The sequence below is a fragment of the Protomyctophum bolini genome, assembly GCF_963924005.1.
Source record: "Protomyctophum bolini genome assembly, chromosome: 1".
Lineage (NCBI taxonomy): Eukaryota > Metazoa > Chordata > Actinopteri > Myctophiformes > Myctophidae > Protomyctophum > Protomyctophum bolini.
The window spans coordinates 36251510-36276690 of NC_137862.1; the positions used below are offsets into that span (position 1 = coordinate 36251510).

At 41.1% G+C, this 25181-nt stretch overlaps 1 protein-coding gene across 1 annotated transcript in view; it reads right to left on the minus strand.

Moving 5' to 3' along the window:
* Positions 1 to 1418: 1418 nt before the first annotated feature.
* fam189a1 (family with sequence similarity 189 member A1) overlaps positions 1419 to 25181 on the minus strand; it is a gene marked incomplete at both ends in the record, with an annotated part of 109112 nt that continues 85349 nt past the window's right edge. The window contains 8 exons of the mRNA XM_080763131.1: positions 1419 to 1628; positions 2430 to 2746; positions 3246 to 3317; positions 3463 to 4248; positions 4347 to 4425; positions 7345 to 7480; positions 14019 to 14179; positions 15635 to 15742. Of these exons, the coding sequence (XP_080619257.1) occupies positions 1419 to 1628; positions 2430 to 2746; positions 3246 to 3317; positions 3463 to 4248; positions 4347 to 4425; positions 7345 to 7480; positions 14019 to 14179; positions 15635 to 15742 (1869 nt within the window). The remainder of the gene's footprint in view (positions 1629 to 2429; positions 2747 to 3245; positions 3318 to 3462; positions 4249 to 4346; positions 4426 to 7344; positions 7481 to 14018; positions 14180 to 15634; positions 15743 to 25181) is intronic.

Below are 25181 nucleotides of genomic sequence, written 5' to 3' on the forward strand. Positions count from 1 at the left end.
ATTCTGAATCCATTCCAAGCATTAGTTTTGCACGAAAAACACTCATGGCAACAAATGACGATAGCCGTCATCACAAATGTGGTGAGGTCAGTGGATATGTCCGGATTTAGGCCAAGGAGTGTTTTTCGTGCAAAACAAATGCTTGGAATGGATTCCGAATCATGAAAACCCCCTAGTTCGACATGTCACATGCTGATGAAAATCCTCCAAGAGAGCTAGGCTTGTTGCCTGCCTGGTCTACTAAGTTGGAGATCAGGGTTCGATTCCAGCTCAGGGTGCTAAACATTACAATATAATATACACACACACACACACACATCTACATAGGGCCATGTCTGATCACAATTAATTGAATCAAGCAACTTATTAGCAACAATACATTTTACTCATTAAGTTAAGAAGTCTAAACAGCAGCTGTGGTATTTGGCCTAACAAACCTGCCTACCATTTAAATCATCAAATGGGATTTCAAGCTAATCAAAACTACAGCATTTCTCTTCCTGGAAACTCAGCATACTGAAATAGCAGCCATTGTTGCATTATTTTATTTTATTTTAATCTTGTTTGAAATGACCAAACCTGCCTACTTGCTGGTAGGATAGGTTTCTTAACTGTACAAAGCTCTTCTCTGAATCACAGACTCAGCGCAGAAATGGTGTAAAAATTGTGTATAATGAACATTAGTGAAGACCATGTATCTGAAAATATTTTGAAAATGGGTGAAGTGGTCCTTCATGGGTGAATACATAGTAATTACTAATTTCACTTGCTGCACACATTGACAAAATAATGAAAACTACAACATACAAACTCATACTTTATTGTAACACTGATAAGAATTGTAACACACTGAGGTAAGTTAAATAATCCACACTTGTAAGGATCTTGAACCTGTGGCACCACAAAATATTTACCACTCAACCAGTTAACAATTCCACATCTGCAACAGATGGCTGTAGCGGCCAGTGAGAATCTGTCCAATTCACAGTTTAATACAAACGTTATCTTTCCCTTTAAGATGAGTGGTATACACTGCTTCTTGTTATACACTCACCAGATCCATCACCGCCAGTGTGTTTTTCTTTTTGAGATGCAAGTTAGTAGAAAATACCCCCTGAGGGAGAACATTCTGTTGTTTTTCTGGGGATAAAGAAGCCACTTCAGACATTGCCAGCCTCAGTCTGAGTTGCTACAGTTTCTGCTGATGTCTTGGCACAGTGTCACAGGGCACTATGAGATATGAGGCCATTTCAGATTGCATTCACTGCAGTTACTTTGTACAGGAATTACATTCTACATCGGCTGAATAACTATTAGTCTTTGTATAGAAATCTGCAGCACTGTAGAGTACGGCTGCAACAAAACAGCAACCCGGAATGCCCTCAGAACTTTGACTTGAGTCTTTATTAGCCAAGTGGTCAGAGAATAGTCTCTCTACACACAGGGCTTTGTTCAGACGAGGGGGAGTCCAGTGGGTTGGTAGAGGTGCTGGTGGCTTGTGGTGGGTGTTTAGTGCGGCGTAAGGAAGGGGATGGTGAAGAACTCAAAGCTCCACAGCTCTGGAGGTGAATATCCTCAAGTCCACGCTTCCTGGGACTGCCAGCGGTGCGCTGAGACTGTGTCATCAACTATTTATTATAATAAAGAGACAGAGAAAGACACGTGTTTAGATGTTGCCTAATGCCTATAGCATTCATGAAAAACCCATGTCAATAAAATGAATAGGTTGAGAAAGTGTGAGAGACATCTACCATACAGCAACAAAAGTAACTACCAGTGAATTGGAAATTCAATATTGAACTCATTTACTCTTTGATTACTAAATGTTTAATTAAATGTGGGGGGGGGGGGTATTAGTATTACCCATGTTGGTGAAATTTGCATCATATTAGTTCATCACTGTCGTGGGCAGTATGTATGTGTTCCAATGGATCCAATGTAATTATTGAGTCGCAAGCTCTTGTTAAAGGTAGTCTTTATATAATTATATATATATATATATATATATTATTATTATTATTATTATTATTATTATTATTATTATTATTATTATTATTATTATATTTATATTTATATTTTAGCGTTATATTCTGATAGAAAACATTGCTATACAATGTTTTCAGGTCAGCTCAGGATACCATACAATTTGTTTGTTTTTTGGTTTGCATGACACGACAAAGTATAACATAGGGCATTAATTTATATACAAATAAAAACATAATGTTTATTAGCCTGGAAACCAGACAAATCTGCCACAGGAAAATGCTGCAGTCCTAAATGGGTTAAATGTGAACAGGGTATTGAACAGATCCAACTGGACTAGAGGAATGAAAGGATAAGTTGAGTCCGCTTTAAAAACTGTAAGACAGAATATTTATTAAAATAAAAATATTGTCAATATAATGTCCACATCAATATCAATGATTTACCTGATCTATGACATTAGCGCTGAAAATGGCCTCCTCCATGTGCTTCTCATCTGACTTGATGACACACTTGATGCTGTTGACAACCTGCTGCACCTCAGGTGGTAGGCTGCAGCTAGAATGCTCCAGAAATTTGGCCACCAATATTTTGGTGTCTTTGTACGTCTTGAGGTCAGCAAGGGAATGTGGTCTCTCGTGCGTGGAGTGTGTATGCAGAGCCCTTGGTTTGAGGCGGATATCAACTCTTCTGCCCTCCTTCTGCGGCTTCCTAGTCGCACTGTGACCAGGTTTAGTAGTGTCTGCTTCTGTTGACAACACACCTGTTAATTCTGGACACACCACAAAGACAAGAGACTATTTTCTTAAATATGCAATAACGCATTCCATAAATTAGAGACTGATGCCTAAGGTTGAGGATTTTCTGGTCAACTGAAAAAACGTATCTAATTGGTCAGAGTATAACAAAGAATAAGGTTTGAAAACTAGACATTTTATTTGCCTCACTAAAATTAAAGTTATTTCAAGCTTATAATGCGACTGTTTTGTGTTCACACTGCTTGGTACAACTGTGACAAATTAAAAGTCTTGTTATGCATGTTTCATGGTTTCCACACAGTGAAATCTGAGAGAAAAATGAGAGACATTGTGCAAGTTAAATTAACACAGGATTTTACTGTTCACCTTCTTCTGTTTTTGGCAAATTGAAATAACCTTTCTCTACAAAGTTGACACAGATCGTCCTAACACAATGTATTAGTATATTCTGTTTTAAACTCCATAGTAGCCCACATTTGTGGATGCTTTGTATTACTACACTACCTTGCTCTGGGGATGTATTAGCAGAGTCTTCAGCAAGTGGGTTATTTGCAGAGGCGCAGCCGCAACTTTCACCTGTAGAGGGAGACAGCACTCTTAATGAGGACCAACTGAACCAACTTTCATTGTTTATGTGATGAAAGGTTCACATGGGACAGGTTGAAGATGGGGGATGTTGCGAAGAGAATAAAACACCTTCACATTCACTTCAAACACTTACTTCCTGATGTGGAGGAACAAGAGATGGGGTCACTGGTGGAGCGAACGATGCGCGCTAGCTTACGGTACCTCCTCGCTACGCGGAGTCCCAGAGGCCTCTCTGAGGGCGAGTGACCACTACGGCCTGAGGTAGCGGGGGGCTGTGTCGTGGAAGAGGGTGACCAAACACTGAAACACAGCCTGGGGCCACGTGGCCTGGCAGGAGGAGGGGATGGAGAGGGTGAAGGAGCCAAAGGACTGAGGGCTGAGGTTCCCCCAGAGGAGGCCACTGAGGTGGGGGAGCAGGGTTGAGGCGGTGGGTTGGGGAGAGCGACAGGTAGTGTGAGCTTCCTGCTTACCACTCTTGCTCTGAAGAGGGGTTGTGCTGTTCCTTTAGGCGGCTCCTCTGGCACGTGTTTGGCTGATGCAAGCTCATCGCACATATGAATAGTAGCCCTGTGATTCGTACGTACGACATCAGTCGACTCCTCGTGTTCCAAGTTGCTAACATTTTCCGAGGACCAGTCCGAGGAGCGCTGGAGAATCTCGTGGTTGTGGGAGCATTCGCTGTAGCCCGTGTCACTTGGGCGGTCCGCAGTGCCGCGAAGGCCGCGGTGGCAACGCGAGGAGCCGCGGGCGCTGAGCTCAAGGCTGGTGCAGCTGCCATCGGTGGGGGCGGTGTTGAGTGTCCCGTAAGGAGAGGAGTCTGAGCCCTGGACCTCCAGGGAACACAGGTCCTCCGAAGAGCAGCTGTGGTCATGCAGATCAGCAACCTCTGACACCATCAGGGATGCGCTGTCCACGGAGGCTGCAAACATCAGACAACATCGGCATGAGCAACAAGCTAAGAGTGCAACCCTCTGTTATAGATAAGAGAATATAAATTATACGAGATGTTGAATTTACCCTGAGTACTGAGGCCTGCTGTGGTGTTCCGTTCACATAGACTGGACCCTGTGGCCTGCTGCTCAATGCTAGTAGTTACCTGCAGGAAGGAAACACCCACACACGTTTATACTTTTCACGAAAAGAATGATTCCACTGCTGGTGAGAGCCCATTATTTTGCTGGTGTGACATAAATCTAACATCAGTAATGCAGACAAGTATATATATTTATATATATTATATATATTAATAAATCAATAAATCAAGTGAAGCACAATTTTTGGATTTTTTACCTGTTTTACCTTTGAAACAATGTAAATTGACCAGGTTGTGGTGTCGGGAGCGTACCTATGTTCCTCAGGTTCTATGTTCCCCAGGTTCTATGTTCCCCACTTACCCCCGCAAAAAACGTTCTATGTTCCCAGGGTTCTATGTTCCCCACTCAACTAAAAAAGGTTCTATGTTCCCCATTTAGCTATAAAGGTTCTATGTTCCCCAGGTTCTATGTTCCCCACTTACCCAAAAAAGGTTCTATGTTCCCAGGGTTCTATGTTCCCCACTCAACTAAAAAAGGTTCTATGTTCCCCATTTAGCTATAAAGGTTCTATGTTCCCCAGGTTCTATGTTCCCCACTTACCCCCGCAAAAAACGTTCTATGTTCCCAGGGTTCTATGTTCCCCGCTCACCCAAAAATGCAGGAAATATTAATTTTGAATTTAAAATTATTAATATCATCTCTAAACACACATAACGGAACATAATGGGGAGAAATTACTATCAGAAACCTGCCCTTTGGGCGACCTAAGGGCCATCTTGGTGGACTAGAGCAGTGGTTTTCAACACCGAGTCCATTATTGTCTCCACCAGGTCGAAGGTGCCATTAACTGCATTTACGTGGACGATATTTATATAAATTAATGTCACCCTCTTTTACATGCCCCAAAGTATTTAATCAGAATACAACTTTTGAAATGCAAAAAGTTGGTTTTGCCTGTTTTCTTTCTGTCAATTTTCAAAATAGACTCACATTGTGTTCTCGGCTATATTCATCCATATTTGGGGTAGAGTTCTCAAACTCTGCCCGAACCTGACCAGGCCCGACCTGACCCGATGGGGCCGGGTCTAAAATGTTTGCTAATCAGTAGGCCAGGCCTCGGTCTCCATGAAAAAAATGTTGAATTTGTTTATAATAATAAAAATAATAGTCCTGTTCTGTCTGTTTGTGTATTTATCTATTATGAAGATGGTGCTGACTGGCGTTTCACTTTTACTCTTTGTAGAGTTCTCAAATTCTGCACAAACCCGAGCAGGCCCGACCCAACGTTTTAGGGCCGGGCCTTCATTTTCAGGCCCGATGAGAACTCTTTTTTTTAATATATATATTTTTTGCGGCTTATGCCTTTTATTGGTTTTTTTGAAGGGACAGACAGTAGGCTGACAGGAAACGGGAGAGAGATGGGGGAAGACATGCAGTAAAGGCTGTGTCGGGCTCGGGAGTCGAACCCGCGGCACACTGCGACTGGATTACCAGTCGGGTGCCCAAACGGTTACGCCACCGCCTGGGACCCGATGAGAACTCTAATATGGGGGCATTCCCATGTATGGGGATTAAGCTACTAAATTGGAATTGTAACAGCTGAAATCAATAAAAGGAGACTTTTACAGAAAAAAAAACGTTTCTGCTTACCTAATCATTAAGGGAACACTCCTGCCTACCAGTGACATCATTGTCAGGCTCCCCCCCGCCCCTTTTCCTTTTTTTTCAAGTTAACTTCTGAACTGTCCACAGCCTCCATGGTTGAGTGGGGAACATAGAACCTTTTCTAGAACCTTTTCTTAGGTATGTGGGGAACATAGAACCTTTTTTGAGTGGGGAACATAGAACCTCTTTTTGGTTGAGCGGGGAACATAGAACCTTTTTTGGGGGGCCGGGTGAGTGGGGAACATAGAACCTGGGGAACATAGGGATGACCCTGTGGTGTCTTCAACACCACAACCTGGTCTGTAGAGGGCGCTATAAGACAGCAGCACACACGCCAACACAACAGCAATTACTCTATGTATAAAAGGAGGGAAAGATGCTGGGGAAAATATTGTCTTGAGAAGCTCTAATTGAATTTAAATGATATATTTTATTCGAAGAAGATAACTTCAAGACAACACTTGCAAAAATGACATTTAGCTGGATAAATAAATAGTTTGAAGATAGGAAAGGCAAAGACTTATTTCCACATGATCTATTCTGCGCCCTCCATCACCCACACGTGCTGTAATGTTAGGTTTAAGGACTTATGTATAAAGAGAGGTCAATACAAGAATTTAGAGTGATGTGAAATAAAAAGGCGTCACACCTTTTTATTTCACATCACTCTAAAATTCCCTCTGATAGAATATATTTTTCCTTCATTGATCCTCCCACTTCAAATTATGAAGTACCAGTAACTGTATAAAATTTAAAATTGATAATTGATAACACAGAAAAAGATCTGATAATGTTATCAAATTATTTCTATGAAGAACTGCCGAAGGCTGTTTCCTTTCTTAGGTATGTATGTAAAGTTCTTATACAGCATGAGCTGCCCGTCCACCAGAACTACAGACACTCAAAGAATTTCAGAAGTAGCCTATATTAGCCTTGCTGCCTATATTTACTGTGGGGGGAAAATTTCTTACTGAAAGATAATGTTCAGAATTATGAATTCAATAATCGTTTTCTATACTTGTATTCCTGTATAATTGTAGAGTTACATTTGAGTCAATTCAGCCAATATCTTTGGTCAGTCGAATATGACCATTAAACAAGACAAAGAAGACAAGAGATTGAACACTTGACTTTTGAACAGGACACTCACTGAAAGCAACAGGTAAAAAAAAAAAAAAGTAAAATTAAAAAGTAAGCTTTCAGAACATACCTGACCACCACTGAGATGGAGTATTTCAGAAATGGAAATAAATTAATTTATGTTAAACTAATTAGTGTCCAGTCTGCTTCATTAAATGAAAGGAGGTGTAACTCACCTGGCTGGCAGGCGTCTGCCCCACCACGGACTCATATGGAGGAGGCAGGTCAGTGGGGTACAGCGTACCCGGGCTGTTGATAGGCACCCCATAGATAGCACTGAATGGAGAGTGGGGGAAGTCCAAGTGAAGACCTCTGTCAAAGACCAAAAGAAACCATACGTTTAAGCCAGATATTTGTTGTATGACGATAGGCGATAGCTTGTAGATCGCTATTTAAATTAAGAATAGCCATGACTGTGATTGAAATTCTTTATTTGGAATACCCCTTGAGATACAATATCTCGTTTTCGAGAGGGTCCACAAGCATACAATCAATACAAGATAATTAACAGAAAATAAAAAAGGAAAACAAAACAAAAACAAAAACAAAACACAAAACAAACAGTTACAAAACACAAAACAGGGTATCGAACTAGACAAGCAGAATAGCAACAAGATGGAAAAGTTGTTTCGTCAGTATCACTGTTACTATAGGTCAGCATTAAATACATTTCATTTGGGTTCCAGCATTGGAGAACTTTTGGTGAAGAGAAGCATTAAGTTAATCTTATTGATTGCAAATGAGCGTATAGTAATATATTAGTAAAGTATAAAACTACAATGAACAAACCTATTGAAGCCTTATGTCCGATTGGGAACAAGAGGAGTAAGTAATATTAAGTAATGCATAATAGATCAAATGGAGTGAGATGGTCATGGGCATGTACATGAGGTCGTGAAATAGGAAGACACTGCGTTTTTGAACATAGTAAAGGATGAGATGGTTCGAATATGTGTTGGTAAATTGTTCCAATCAGAGGGGGCTTTAAATGTGAATGCTTTCCTACCTAATGCATTGGAGACTGCTGGAACAGAAAAATAGGGTTGGGCGGAGTGCCTCAAATTAAAACTGTGACAAATTAAGGGCCCTATTTTGGGGCAGGCAGATTGGTAATAAATACAAACAAAAAACAAAAAATGGGGCACACCCAGAATGATGACTCCAAAAACTCACAAACCCCATATACCATGCAGTTGCCTCAAACTGGACAATTTCTAACCCACAGCTGAATGGTTGAATAGCAATGGCTAAATTATTGTATCGAACATAAATAATATTGAAGACATGATATCAATATGGATTTCTCCTTTAATTAAAAGTGGTCAAGAACCTTATAGAACCTTAGAACAACCTTATAATTGGTCATTGGTGGGCTTTGGAGAGTTCAGAAACCTGCCTACCAATGACATCATCGTTGGGGATTCCAAGATAATAGAAACTATACAGCCCCCAGTCTTTTCATTGAAAATAAATGTATTGTTAGCATGCATTGTTAGTTTTGTTACATAAAAAAAAAAGTTTGAAATCGTGTTGGGTGTCGTTGGGCTGAGTGCAGCGCACTGCTCTTAAAGGTCAAGAAAATGGGCCTTGACTCCATGAATCCACCTGCAAAACACCCACTGATAGTACATTCAGCCTAACAATACAGCCCATCTCACCCCCGTGTACTCCACCCTTCTCCTGTCCAGAAAACACCAAAAACGCACCCACTCACCAGCATCGACTGCGTTTCCACAAAATAGGGCCCTATTTATTACCCCTTCTAAGTTAGAAATATGATCTTCCTCCAAACACAAGAAAAGAAAATTCCCCTTCTCTTATAATGTCCCCGATAATGTAATCCAGACTTAGATGTTTTGTTCTATAAAGCAGCAGTACATGAGTGGTAATCCTATACATATTGGCACTGGTGTGCTGCGGTCAGGCACCGTAGCCAAAGGCCCAAGTGCCATAGTAGTACACCAGTAATACAGAGCCTGTATTATAATTATCATTGTTATAATACATTATAATAAGCTGGAGTACATAGTGACTTATAATCATACTATATTGCATTAAGTTTAACTTAGTTGGAATGCAATTATAATCAAACTATAATTCACTATGGTCCTGGCCAAATAGACCAGTAATTATGATACTTTCATTATAATGAGCTTTATCATGTGATGTGATTTCATTATGAGTACTTATGATTGTTTATACCTATAATTATGCATGTGTTATAGTTAGATAGTTACGTATGTGTTATATGCACATTATACAGCATTATAAGCATGCTTGTAGTGCATTACACACATGGGTTTAGCAAGTGTTGCCCCAATATCACACTACTACAAAAGCTTAATTATTAATATGCATTATTAGAAAGCAAAGGAGACTAGTTGCTAGGTTACAGGTCCTACAAATACGGTGCATGCTATAAAAGAGATATTGGCAGGTATTTAATGAATTGCATTTTCTTCATTAATTGCATTTTTATAGCGCTTTTCCAAGTGCTCAAAGCGCTTCACAATGGTTCATTCATTGGGATGTGAAGCGTCACATCAATGGTGACAAGCTAACACCAACCAACTCATTGGAGGCAATGTACTGTAGGGTTCAGTGTCTTTCCCAAGGACACTTCGACATGTGGACAGGAGAAGCCGGGATTCGAACCGCCGACCTGTGGATCATTGGATGACCTGCTCTACCTCCTGAGCCACAGACGCCCTTAAAGCTTTTTTTGTTACACTTGTCTTAACTAATAGTAATAGTGATATAATGTACAGTAGAGCAGGGGTTCTCAAAGTGGGGTCCTTTTGGGGTTCCAGGGAGTCCTTCAGCTGAATTAGTTAATATAATATCAAAACAGTTTAAACACAGTAACCCTATGGTATACTTAAGTTATTTGAAAATAGCAGATCTACAAGTTCACAATGCGTCGCATCGCTATAAAAAATCGTAAGAAATTTTAATTGAACCATTTTAACAACCTAAATCTTTTATGGGGGTCCCTGGTACAAAATAATTTCAGATGGGGGTCCATGGCCATATACTTTGGGGGTCCTTGACATGAAAATGTTTGAGAGCAGCAGCAGTGTATAGTACTGTTTCATATGGTGAGAGCAGCAGCAGTAGTACTGTTTCATATGGTGAGAGCAGCAGCAGTAGTACTGTTTCATATGGTGAGAGCAGCAGCAGTGTATAGTACTGTTTCATATGGTGAGAGCAGCAGCAGTGTATAGTACTGTTTCATATGGTGAGAGCAGCAGCAGTAGTACTGTTTCATATGGTGAGAGCAGCAGCAGTAGTACTGTTTCATATGGTGAGAGCAGCAGCAGTAGTATTGTTTCATATGGTGAGAGCAGCAGCAGTATTACTGTTTCATATGGTGAGAGCAGCAGCAGCAGTAGTATTGTTTCATATGGTGAGAGCAGCAGCAGTAGTACTGTTTCATATGGTGAGAGCAGCAGCAGCAGTAGTATTGTTTCATATGGTGAGAGCAGCAGCAGTAGTACTGTTTCATATGGTGAGAGCAGCAGCAGCAGTAGTATTGTTTCATATGGTGAGAGCAGCAGCAGTAGTACTGTTTCATATGGTGAGAGCAGCAGCAGTATAGTACTGTTTCATATGGTGAGAGCAGCAGCAGTATAGTACTGTTTCATATGGTGAGAGCAGCAGCAGTGTATAGTACTGTTTCATATGGTGAGAGCAGCAGTAGTATAGTACTGTTTCATATGGTGAGAGCAGCAGCAGTAGTACTGTTTCATATGGTGAGAGCAGCAGCAGTAGTATAGTACTGTTTCATATGGTGAGAGCAGCAGCAGTGTATAGTACTGTTTCATATGGTGAGAGCAGCAGCAGTGTATAGTACTGTTTCATATGGTGAGAGCAGCAGCAGTAGTACTGTTTCATATGGTGAGAGCAGCAGCAGTAGTATAGTACTGTTTCATATGGTGAGAGCAGCAGCAGTGTATAGTACTGTTTCATATGGTGAGAGCAGCAGCAGTGTATAGTACTGTTTCATATGGTGAGAGCAGCAGCAGTAGTACTGTTTCATATGGTGAGAGCAGCAGCAGTAGTATTGTTTCATATGGTGAGAGCAGCAGCAGTAGTATTGTTTCATATGGTGAGAGCAGCAGCAGTAGTACTGTTTCATATGGTGAGAGCAGCAGCAGTAGTATTGTTTCATATGGTGAGAGCAGCAGCAGTAGTATTGTTTCATATGGTGAGAGCAGCAGCAGTGTATAGTACTGTTTCATCTGGTGAGAGCAGCAGCAGTATAGTATTGTTTCATATGGTGAGAGCAGCAGTAGTAGTACTGTTTCATATGGTGAGAGCAGCAGCAGTAGTATAGTACTGTTTCATATGGTGAGAGCAGCAGCAGTGTATAGTACTGTTTCATATGGTGAGAGCAGCAGCAGTGTATAGTACTGTTTCATATGGTGCAAATTAAGAATCATCAGTCATGCGAGCAGCAAAATGGCCCACTTTTAATTACAATCCCATACTTTAAAAGGGCAAGAGGATAATATATAACTTCAGAGACTCCACCAATCATCCAAGATATGATGATGTCATGACATGTCGCTGGCCCAGAGCAGGGATTCGCTATAAACATTTTCTCAGGCTTGTTTATATTTACGGACTAATTGACAAGCAGACATGGATCCTTGCCAAAAAGCTTTATCAGTGTGTGTGTGTGTGTGTGTGTGTGTGTGTGTGTGTGTGTGTGTGTGTGTGTGTGGAGGTGGGGGGGGGGGGTGTAATGGGAGTAGGCAGTGCATACTCAACAACTGAGAATCATGGATGGCATGTTGCTTTATAACCACTTAACCCTATATACTGTGCTTCACTGACCCCTCCTAAATCAAAGTTTCGATACCATGAAATGATACGTGTCAGCAGTGGTGTGCACTGTTGATACGTGTCAGCAGTGGTGTGCACTGTTGACAGGGCCGGATTTCTAGGAGTTGATGCCCCTGGGCTACAGTGATGCACGGGCCGGCCCGTTGCTCGCAGGTGGGCGGACGGCTCAAGGTTTTCAGTGCAATTATCGTGTGGTGCGCAGGGTGGGCCCCACCTCCCAAAAAAGGAGAAAAAAAGCATTCCGGTACCTGCTCTCCTGTGTCTACTGTCTACTCCTCCTGCTGAAACCATCAGCTTGTTCTGTTGTTCATCAATGTGTTGCTTATGAAAGGGCGCTTTAGCCCCTGCCTTTCTGACCATTGGAGCAAAGTGCCCTCTCCGTTCTGAGGCTCTGAACCTGACCATCATCAGTGCAATGAGCATATCTGCACCAAATCTTTCTTAATTGAGTGTGGTGCTGTGCAGGCGTGCACAGTGCGCACACTCAGAATAGCAGATCTACAAGGTCACAAGTAACGCATCGCCTGCTTGTAGGAGCTTGTAGAGAGGCTATTTTGAGTGTGCGGTACCGCCAGGCAACGAAGTTGAAGTATACGCAATCAAAACTAAAATGAGCACATGAGATTCATTCATTTCGAGCGGAGAACTACACTGCTGCAGTGCTCTACCAGCCCTCTGAACACACTTCATTCCATTTGCTGATGTTCCTTGTGTTTCCTGTTCTCATTTTGCAAAATGTAATGATGATTAGATTTATTTTATGTCCACTCCTGGATGTTCTGTTCAATCAATGTACTGCCTCGCTTCCAGTAATCATTATCTGTATTTTATTTTGCAGCCGTTTCCCTATGAAGTATTATTTTGAAATATGTCCAAAGCGGCTAGAATAACAGAGGAAAAACAATATTATAGCAAAACTACCGAATATGTCTTCAATGTTTCAATCAACACAAATGGATGCTACTGCAAGTCCCCCCAGTGGATACAGTTAATATGGAAACTAACACAGCGTCAGCATGTAGTCTAGTCTGGCTACCAAGAGTTTCTTTACATACTGTTTTGTGTATAGACAGAGCAAAGATGTGACACTATGCATGCCACAGACGAAAAACAGTCTAAGGTCACACTATTGATCCATAATGTATAAATGATAGATAAGGGTTCAGGACAACGAGGCCTTTTCGTGGAGGGGTCAGAATGAAATTTGGACTTAGACTGTTTCTCGTCTGTGGTACTAATGTCGAGAGCTGCTCTCATTGGAGATCGGACACATCCTACATCGCTCTCAGAATATATCACTCCCCTGTCTCAGTAGTTTGCTAATGCAAACTGGAAATGATCAAAAATAGACTGGGGAGTGCATCGATTCATGATAATAGACTGAACCATCTAACTTGAATTCCATTGAATCATTTTGATTTTCCTGACCTTTGCCTTAAAATAAAGTACTAATCATATTGGTAAGTCAAATATACAACGTACCCAGCGTTTAGCATTCATTGTTTTAAACCTGGCTGCATGCCTTCTTCATGTAATGTACAGTATGGTTGGACATTGGGCAGCGCCGACTGCACTTGCTTTCTGAGAGGTCTTGCAATGGTGATTAGCACTTTCCCTGTGGTGACCCGATTCTAAGGCAAATTGCAAAGCACTAATTATAGTACCGGTAATTTTTATAATGTCTAATAAACAATGTGTCTATCGATGCATGTGTACACATGCCAACGTCTGCTGGTGTCAGTATTTCCTATGTAAGTTTCTAAGTAAGACTATGTAGTTTGATTAAACATAGTCACTGGTGACAAACAAGAAAAGGCTTCAGGTGTACAGAGGCCACTTCATTCACCTATTTTACTGTTTTTACCAAGACCTAATATATGTGATTCTTTAAAGAAAAAGAAAAACAAACATGCAATGTAATCCTAACAATACAAGCATGCTGTAAATTATTTGTGATTATTTCATCAAAGACCCTTTCTAAAAAAAGGTGTAATTTCCTCACCTCTGTCCGTCCATGGAGGGGGTGCAGGTGTACTCTGGAGGGTAGTAGGGTGGTGGGGGGATGGGAGGGATAAACTCATCAAAGTCCAGTGTCTGGTGCAGGATAGTCCCATGCGGAGTCATGCAGTCTGCACTCAAGGCCCGTGCTCTGTGAGGCATGAACTGTAAACACATGGCCACAAGCATTTTAGCACGTCCGTCCGTCTGTCCGTCCGTCCGTCCGTCCGTCTGTCTGTCTGTCTGTCTGATGATCGGAGCTTCACAAATTAGCAATCACTGAGGTAAGGAGCGCTAGTTCTTCAAATGTACCCATTGCCATCTAACTGTGAGTGATGTGGCAACTGAACCAGATGATGGAACTGCAGCCGTGTCCGTAGCGTGGCTGGGAGCCATTCTATGTATGTGCAGAGACTGGAGTTACATTCACTGCTTCACTGCTTATCTACACTGTGCTCTGACATGGAGCTAGATCAGTGGTTCTCAAAATTATTCATGTCAAGGACTCCTGAGTTAATATGTATTTGGCCGTTGACACCCATCTGAAGATTGTTTTTGCCATGGACCCCCATATAAGATTTGTGTTGTTAAATAGTTAAAGAAAATATATTCCAATTAAAACATTTTAAAAAAGTCACGATCTTTTTCTAATAGCCGATCTACAAACTCACAGGGTGTCACATTGTGACATGTTGTGAGCTTTTAGACCCTTGAGGCTCCCCATGACCCCACTTTGAGAACCCCTGCTTTAGAGCACCTGCCCTGAACTCAATGTCAACCCAATCTTATTGCCAAAGGCCAAAGCTCACAAACAACACAAGTCCTATTCTCTTTCTGTAATCTTTGTTGTTCCTGACCAGCGACCACTCCTGTTCTCACTTCAGCTACCACAAAATGTATTAATGCACTCATAAAAGATCTGTACAAATAGCTAAACTGTCAAGATTCATTCATTTTTGCCAATATGTTGTGATGGTGTTATGGTCCCTGTCTGAGGCTTAAGTTATTGTACTGGGACACTATTGTTGACGCGAAGGACAACACAGGAGCATGGCCATGTTAATTTCCCTCATGGCTGAGAACATTTAGGTTTTGAGCACAGACTCATTGTGTCACATAAAAAGGAATGGGTCATTTTGAGGACAGTACTCTCCGTTCTACACACAAAAAGTACCAGGTTTGATGAGTGAAAAGTAGAGCAATTCACAGGGGTTGTTAAATCCAGCAATTCTTTGGGAGGTTCCGCATTGACCAACATTCACAACGTACATTTACAGTCTTTTGTCAGGCTGGCTTACAGCCGATACAAAGACATTTAATAAATTTGCCGGGTGTAATTAGTGGGCCAGGCGTGTTTACCCGTCCTAATGGTCACCTGCTCCTTCTCTGCAAATAAACACTTGGAAATCTGAGGGAGGGCCACCGAAAAGGAATGGGAAAATAGGGCTGTCACAATTATTACATGGTCTGAATGCAATTATTTGAGATACAAAACCCAATTAAAACGTCAATCTCAATTATTTGTAAGACAATTAATCATCAAGTAAAATGCCATGATGGTGACACAGTCACTTATTGTTGCTGCCTGCCTGGCCTCCATCAGCCCAACAGCATACTTACCATCTGCAACAAATCGGTTGACACCATCTGCATGCAGCACATGGCCGTGGCCAGGGCACACACAATGGTGGAGATGACATTCAGGGCACACACACTGAACAGCAGCTCCTACATGAGAGAGAAGATAGAGAGAGGGGGAGGATGAGGTATGAAGACCACGGGAGTAAACAGAAAGAGAGAGGGGGGGGGGAGAGGACGGCACTGATGGTTAATACCAAGACATATCATAGTCACTCACTCCCATGTTTTCGTTACAAATTGGGCTTTATTGACAACAATGTTAAGAATGTAATTAAGAACAGCATATTTGTTCATTGCCTGGTATCCTACAGTTTCAATGTACAGGTTGTTGTTTATTTCTTGGTAATATATTGTTAACCGATGCTATAGGTTTTTGGTTTACATGGGATCCTAGTTTCTTGAGACACTACACTGTTCTCTTCATTTTATGTACGTGCTTACTTACTTAGTCCCTCTGGATATTATGCGCATCTGATAAATAGCTAAATTGTAATTGTAAATTGGTGAGAATAAAAGAGATAAAAGACGAGAGAAGGATGACACTGAGACGAGGTTCAAACCAAAAACTGTGTGTTAGAGATGAAGGACAGATTACAGAAGAAAGAAAAGTGTTAAATTAACACCTAAGATTTGACTGTGTAACACTGTTCCACCCAGAGAGGGAGGAGAGGCAGAAAGTCAAAGCACTGAAGGTGACACACACAGCGGTGATGTCATCAGTGGGGATACCAGCACACTGCTGCAGAGGAACAATCCTCCTATAGGTTGTGGCTATCGGTTGGAAACCGATAAAAACGTTACTGCTCAGGAAATGGTCCAATATTTATAAAACCCACTTAAAAAAAAATCTAAAATAGCAAGAATAACCGATCTACAAGCTCACAACGCATTATGATGCCTTGTGAGTTTGTAGATCATCTATTTTTGCCACCTTTGTGTCACACTGTAGCATGACGAAGGACATTCATTTACAAAAGAAAAACGTGAACATTTGAAATATGGAGATAAGGTTTCTGCCTGAGAGCAGCAGCAGCTGGAAATAGTAGATACTGTATAGTAGTAGTGTTTTACTTTCAGTGAGAATCTAATCCACTGTGTTGGCATTTCAGTCATTGTCATTTCACTGACATTTCTAAATCTCATCTTTAGGGGGCTTGTTCAATTTGTACATTTCTGATGAAAAAGGTAATAATAATATAATATAAAACAGGTTTTCACATTTCCCATAATACCGGTAGTTTTTGTTCATGAATAACAGGCTCAGAAATATCATTCATGAGGGCAGAACTGTATAATGTCAGGTATATAATAATAAAACAGAATTATGTCAGTATAATCTTATACATCATTCTGTGGCAAAACAGGGCACAGTACATCGACAAACCTCTTTTGAACTTGTCAGCAAAAATGAATGTGCATGCTGTGAAATACTACGTGACTACAATGCAATTTTGCGGCTATGTTTGTTATTCCAGCACCAAAGCATAAAATAACAGTATACTGGAAATTCCAAAGCATCTCCATTGTCCATACTAAGCCATATGGCTACATATAATGTCGCTTTTAATAATAATCTTTCTCACATTTCAACAATGGAAACAGATGAACAGCCATATGGTATAATCTGTTGATGCCAATTTTGAGTACAATATAATGCACAGCTCATGCTCATGTTGACCAAGGTTTTTGAAAGAATCATGAGAATCATCCTTCAAGACATTTCTGTATTTCACAAGTTAAAGATCCTCTCCTAGCTCTGATAAAAACATACTGACAGAAATATGCATGACAAAAATAGAAGACCTACAAGCTTCCACGATGCACTGTGTGCTTGTACGTTGGCTATTTTCGACCTGCGACACTGCTAAACGATGAAGTATGAATCAGGCTCTCACTCTCTCCCATTATTCTCGATTCTTTCCATTTGTATTGGCGGCAGCGCTGTTGTATCATAGAGTGCACAAATTGGAACAAAAACAGCATCAATGCTACAATATATATATTGCATTTCTGCTTCATTTTGATAGGACAGTTAATAGAGAGACATGAAAGGCGAGGGGGGGGTGACAATCATGAAGCAAAGACCTTCAGGGCGGATTCGAACCTGGGTCCCTGCTTTTGGTAGAGGCAATTTTGCGCGAGAATGGGTGTCACAGTGATAATCAATAAAACAATGCCTTTCTTAATTTTCTAGTCCGGACAAAACGATATGGCAGGGTTAACGACATGAACCTTATACCGTATTCCCAGGGCTCTATAGTAGGGCCCCCCTCCTGTTTTTATGTATACGGTACACTAAATATCTTCGCCGTCACGTCGAGCATTCATTCCTTTTTTCCCCACAGAAATGTATAGTATAGGGATGCTAAGGTTGACATGTATTGTACAGACTATTGTAGGGTGCATACTGTTTGTATTCTGGTCTCTTACGTTTTTGAATAAGCACAGGGCTGGATACTATAACAGCACAGGGCTGGATACTATAACAACACAGGGCTGGATACTATAACAACACAGTGCTTGTGTGTATTGTTTGTCCTGCATAGTGCAGGCTACACTATACGTCGGTATAGTGTAGTAGGTTGTATACCGACGTATGCTGTCGTTCATTATTGATGGTGTTTTTTTGTGATGTTTTACCCTGCTGGATCTTATTTTACAGTCTTACTCTCTTTATTGCGGGACCACTAAAGATCTATCTACTTAATATTGTTTTTACATTTCACACAGTAGCAGCATGTTCCTGACTGGAAGCTGTGATGTTGTCCCTAACTCAACAAAACTCCATAAACATTGTTGAAGCACATTAGCACAACACTGTATACGTTTATAACATATTATTCCCCTCATACATAGATACGAAATAATGAATACAATAAAATATAACACTAATCACTCTCTTTTGGGCATTATACAATATAAGACAATGTACAATATACGGTATGAAACCACTGCACAATACATCATGCATAATTTTCACACTTGTCAACAAACACTCTAAAGCCTAACTTGCTGGTGTCGTGGGGTGCTCAGTAAATAGCAGATCTACAAGCTCACAACACGTCACAAACGTGACGTGCTGTGAGCTTGTGGATCTGCTATTTATGGCATGCAACAGCAGCGGGCAACTAAGTATAAATCAGGCTTAAATGGGTTAAAGTGTTGCAGTGTTTGTGAACATCAGTAGCTGACAGGAAATTAACCCAAGCAGTTCCCTAGCAACGTACCTCCACAGACCAGCTCTACCCTGCATGGGCACTGCACTGGCTGCTGTTTTTACCCTGCATGGGCACTGCACTGGCTGCTGTTTTTACCCTGCATGGGCACTGCACTGGCTGCTGTTTTTACCCTGCATGGGCACTGCACTGGCTGCTGTTTTTACCCTGCATGGGCACTGCACTGGCTGCTGTTTTTACCCTGCATGGGCACTGCACTGGCTGCTGTTTTTACCCTGCATGGGCACTGCACTGGCTGCTGTTTTTACCCTGCATGGGCACTGCACTGGCTGCTGTTTTTACCCTGCATGGGCACTGCACTGGCTGCTGTTTTTAGGCAGTGGTGGAAAAAGTACTCAAATTATTTACTAAAGTAAAAGTCCAGAATTTAAAATTTACTTGAGTAAAAGTACAAAAGTATTCGAAATGTACTTAATGTACCAAAAGTAAAAGTAATCATTATCCAGAATGTCTCATTTCACATTTTTAAATGTATAATCATTTGAAAATAGCAGATCTACAAGCCCACAATGCGTCACATCGCGACACATTGTGAGCTTGTACATCGGCTATCTTCAAATTGCCATGGCTGAAGTGGTTACTCTATGTTTTGTAATTAATAATAATCAACAAAAATAAACTAAAACTAAACTAAATTTTTCAAATAAATGTAGTGGAGTAAAAGTACAATATTTGCCTCTGAGATGTAGTGGAGTAGAAGTAAAAGTACAAACTGAATGTAAAAGGGGGAGCGTACCTATGTTCCCCAGGTTCTATGTTCCCCACTTACCCCCGCAAAAAAGGTTCTATGTTCCCCACTTACCCAAAAAAGGTTCTATGTTCCCCACTTACCCAAAAAAGGTTCTATGTTCCCCACTTACCCAAAAAAGGTTCTATGTTCCCAGGGTTCTATGTTCCCCACTCAACTAAAAAAGGTTCTATGTTCCCAGGGTTCTATGTTCCCCACTCAACAAAAAAAGGTTCTATGTTCCCCATTTAGCTATAAAGGTTCTATGTTCCCCATTGCTCACCAGTGACATAATTTCCCCTTTTTTCATAATAACATGTTAACTTCTGAACTGTCCACAGCCTCCATGGTTGAGTGGGGGTAAAAGGCTCATGTCTATCAAAAGATGATGACGTTCCTCATCAAGAAAAGAAAAAAATGTTTCAACCAAAAATGTTGGTTGAAACTTTCATAACTTTAATACAAATTAATATGTGTTAATTTGTATATTTGCAATGCAACTGCCTTAGATGTGGAAGGGTACATTTTCCCAAGTGACATAAAACATTTACATAAAGATTGTGTTATTCATGCTGTAATTATCCACTGTAACAGAAACCAGCACAGAAACCAGTTAACGTGCCTGCTCAGTGGGTATTTAACCTCAAAGACACCATGCCCCCAGCCATCTCAGGTCATAGAGTTACACCACCCCCGCTCCCCACAGGAAATCACAAATTACCCGAAAACCTCCTTCACACCCATTATTCATAGCCTGCGGCAAAGCAGCGGAAGAAGAAAACTGTGAATATTAAATGGATCGCTAAAGTGTGAGTTAAAATTGAATTCCAAGCAGTTAACATGTAAATTCTGAGTGCAGCTGAATGCAACCACAGAGACATTTAATATGCTTCGTGACCCTTCGTTAAATGACAAGCACACAGCACATGCAGTGTTATCTGCTATTTTCACTATGTTTGAATATGTCTGACATTTTTGGACAATATAATGCTAGCCTATGACGTCAGGGTCAAAGTGTTATTTTTATTTTAAGAAATGAACCACTACAGCCACTAGCTGTAGACATGATCAGCATCATATCATCTCTGTCTTATGTAGCCTGGAAACCAGGCTACATTATGATTGGTCTGGCACTCCTCAATTTGAATTATATTTCGTTCACCGCAGAGTTGTGGGTGACCAAAGTGAGCCTTTTTTTGCTGTGACGTTTAACTTGAAATCTGTTTGTAACCGCCTCTTGGAAATAAATCTTCAACACCGAAGTTCCAGACTAATATCTACGTACGCAGTAATATTAGATTATCCACATCATGTGTGCAATTTTGTAATGTTGTGTCTGTAATGTATTTTGTTGTCATTGATGTTTTATGTGTGGCTGTAGCTGGGGTGAAAGCCCAAGACAAATTTCCCTTGTGGACAATAAAGTTTACCTTGACCTTGATTAGTCTGGCCATGCCAGGCTACTCATAATGCTCATGTCCAAAACAGTTACTTTTCAGGATTACTATTCAAAAATATCAAAAGTAGCAGATCTGCAAGCTCAAAGCGCATCGCTTCGTGCCACGTATCGATCTTGTGGATCTGCTATACCTTTGATGTATTTGTGTAGCACTGTAATATGATCAAGCAGGGCAAAAAACCAAAACAAAAGTTACAGTATGGAGATACAGATATTAGCTTTCTGAACCGACAGTGCCTGAATACCCAAGCTATGACTATTCACCAATCCTCAAGTTCCTCACATTTTAGGAACTATAAGGCAGCTGAATCATGAGGTCATTTGGGTCCAGAAAAGCTGTAACAGCCATGTGGTGTAATAGCCATGGACCCTGGGGACTGGGACACAGTATGACACCTCCTTCTCTTTAGCGTTTAAGACATAACTCAACACGTCTGACTTCCATGGTACTTAATAAAGTTTTATGGCAGCAATTCCAGCTCATCCTGTTAATTAGCCACGATCACAATGACAAATTGTGGTTGATCTTTCCCTCCGCTCCATAGCCGTGCTTCATCTTAAGGAGTCTTTTATTTGCTTATCAATGTTTTATAATCAATCAGGGACATGAAATGAACACGATTTGATCGCCATTATCCAGTAAAGGCACAGGAGGATGTACATCACTCTGGCAGACAGCTTGAGTCAAGATAATCTACAGAGCTCATGAACTAGCAAACTACGGCCAAACCCAGCCTGGATACACGCTGCATACTAAAGAGGATTGTCTCCACAGAAAAGACTGATGTTGTTGTCATTCTTCACATCCTGACCAATTAATCTGAGCCTTGAACTTCAGTGTTTCACATCATCTGACTGCATATCAGTCCTCGAAATGGTATGCCATACAAGGAATTTTGGGGTTCATCGGTTTGAATGTCAGCTTGTCTTTCTTTTTCTTCTTTTTGTGGTTGAAAAATTAAAACGTCAGAATCATAAACAGCAGTCAGCGGGGTTGTCAGTGTTAAGAGGGGGATTAGTCACAATATGACTGGAACACAGCAGTGGAAAATACTCAAACCCAGTAGCCAAAGTATACTCCTGGTCAAATCTTACTCAATTACAAAGTAAACTTGCTCAGTGAAATTTGTACTTTTGTACAAAACTAATGTAATGGAACATTGCAGTATTGAAATGCAGACATTTTCCACAAAAGTTCTAATGATTTTTCAAAAAATAGTGAAAATCTGTACATCTGCCGTTTTCAAAATAGTTTTAGAGTACAGTAGTTAATCCATAGTGTACTTTTTGTGACATACTGTAGTTGTTTTGTAAAAGGTGGCATGGAATGAATTAAGGGGCATTGTTTTTTTTTATATATTCTTTATCCCACGATTTTGTAACCCATTTTTCACCCCTGTGTCAATCATCTAATGTGAAGGGGCATTGTTGTTACAGTATGTAAAGGGGACACCGGGCAGGAGAGGCGTGTGACAAAGCCACACACTTTTCCTGACATTTTTGCCACACCGTCTGTGGACCTGCCGTTGTACTGCTACTTTTTGCACCTTATGTCGAACCTGATGTACGCACCTGCTGCTCGTTATGCTATGATGCAGGGGAGGGTGTCATTTGGATCTGAATGTCCCCACACTATTGGGGGATGACTGGTCTATTTATTTATTTTTCCCAACCGGTGCTGGTGGCAATCGTCGTTGTGTATTTATTGGCTCCCGCTGCATACTTTCCTCTCGCCGCAATGATCATTCTGTCTATATAGCCTACCCTATGTGATCATTCCGTTTGTATATCCTACCCTACGTGATCATTCTGTCTATATAGCCTACCCTACGTGATCATTCTGTCTATATAGCCTACCCTACGTGATCATTCTGTCTATATAGCCTACCCTACGTGATCATTCTGTCTATATAGCCTACCCTATGTGATCATTCTGTCTATATAGCCTACCCTATGTGATCATTCTGTCTATATAGCCTACCCTATGTGATCATTCTGTCTATATAGCCTACCCTATGTGATCATTCTGTCTATATAGCCTACCCTATGTGATCATTCTGTCTATATAGCCTACCCTACGTGATCATTCTGTCTATATAGCCTACCCAGGGGCAGCGGTGGCCGAACGGTTTGCGGGGCGGTCTTGATATCGGAAGGTCCCTAGTTCGTATCCCCGGACCGGCACGTTAAAATTACCACCGCTGAAGTGCCCTTGGACAAGGCATTGAACCCCTACCATGAAATGTTCTATGAGCAGGGCCTGGCTGTAAACAAGTTCTTGAGCTTAGTCCAGTTACCCTGGGTAAACATATAGTACCTTTCCTTTCCTTTCCCTACGTGATCATTCTGTCTATATATCCTACCCTACGTGCAGTAACTGCAGTTGCTCTCTAGTCTCAACTCTCCATCTCGTATATGGTCCCTCCACATTTTACGTCCCTGCTATGATTCTATGTGCATATATTATATACACATAATTATATGCACGGAAATAATTTCACCCACTAATTTGGATTATTTCTGCATCAAACCACTCATTGCTTCTCTTCAATGTATTTCAGATCACACAAACACATTGCTTGCACAAATCCTCCATTATAATAAAGTAACCTAATGCTTGAAGGATTTGTCCCTCTCTCGTACAAACACAAGTGATGTGCAGGTCCATCTTTTCCAAGTCAATGCATCTATTTTCACATCCCATATATTTTAATGGACTCATACAAAGATTTTGTGAGAAGATGTGCAAGGCGCTTTTGCACGTGCGGGGGTGCGCACAGGTGCGTGCATGTGTGTGTGTGTGTGTGTGTGTGTGTGTGTGTGTGTGTGTGTGTGTGTGTGTGTGTGTGTGTGTGTGTTCGAGAGAGAGCGAATGAGGTAAAGGGATTAAGTGAAATCACACAATTGCACTTTTGTAACTTAGAATGACTCTTTTGACAATAACTTAGTGGGTTATAAAGTTTTAGCATGCACTTATTATCTATGAAAACAGCCTTTATGTTGCTCTGTTAAGGAAAATGTTTCAGTACCAGAGCTTGTGTGACTGCAATCTGCTCATCAGTCCATTTTATGTCAGCCTTCGGCTGCAGATTTTACAATGAACACGTGACAGTGGAATGATGTTGAGCAACATTGTTTCATGTTCGTTAACATTTTAATTACTATGGAGGAAAACAAATGCAGAGTCATTAGCTTGAATTTGTTTTGGAAAGCTTTGCTTTCATCCCCCGCACCCTCCTAACTGGGGTACCCCAGGGATCTGTACATGGCCCCCTTCTTTTCTGCTTGTACACTCTTGGCTCTGTTTTCTCTGCTCACAATCTATCATTCTATATTATCACTGCTATGCCGATGACGATGTTTCTCTCCTTTCCCCCCCTCCCTCTCAGGTGGAAGAGTGCATGTCTGGCTGACATCTCACAGTGTATGTTTTCGCACCACCTCAAGCTGAACTAACCATTTCCATAGACAACGCTCTGGTAACTTCGGTTCCAACTGCCAAGAACCTTGGTGTTGTCCTGGACAGTCAGCTCTAATTCAAGGCACACATTGCAGTGGTCACTCAGGTGCTGTCCAGACAAAGATGTATTCTGCGTTACTCGGGCAAGTATTTAGCCGATCTCCCCACGGAGACGGCGTTTTGGGGGACTTAACCAGCTAATTTTGAAACCACCTTCCAGAGTGGAAGGTGGCTTCCAGGTAGGATAAACAGATTGTTTACTGTCCACATTCCTCTATAAACAGCCTGTTTTCACTGTTTCCAATTGCTTTTTTTATACTTTTGTATATCCTATGTGCAATGTTTAGCGCTGTGCTGTGCAGCAGGTGGAATCAATCTAAACGAGCAATTATCTGACATTCAGAGGTGTTGCGCACCAGCGAATATAGCCTATATTCAATCTCCAAAGTCAAACTCATAAATTCACAATGCATCATGCCGCCCCTCGTTGTGAGTATTAAGATCAGCAAACTATTAATCTCATGCTTATGTATACTTTGTAGTCTACTTCTGGCAGAAGAGGATATGAGAATATTAGTAGGAATCATTCAAATTGTAATGATTTGTAATGAAAAGAAAGAAAAACATCAGCTACAGTTGATTAT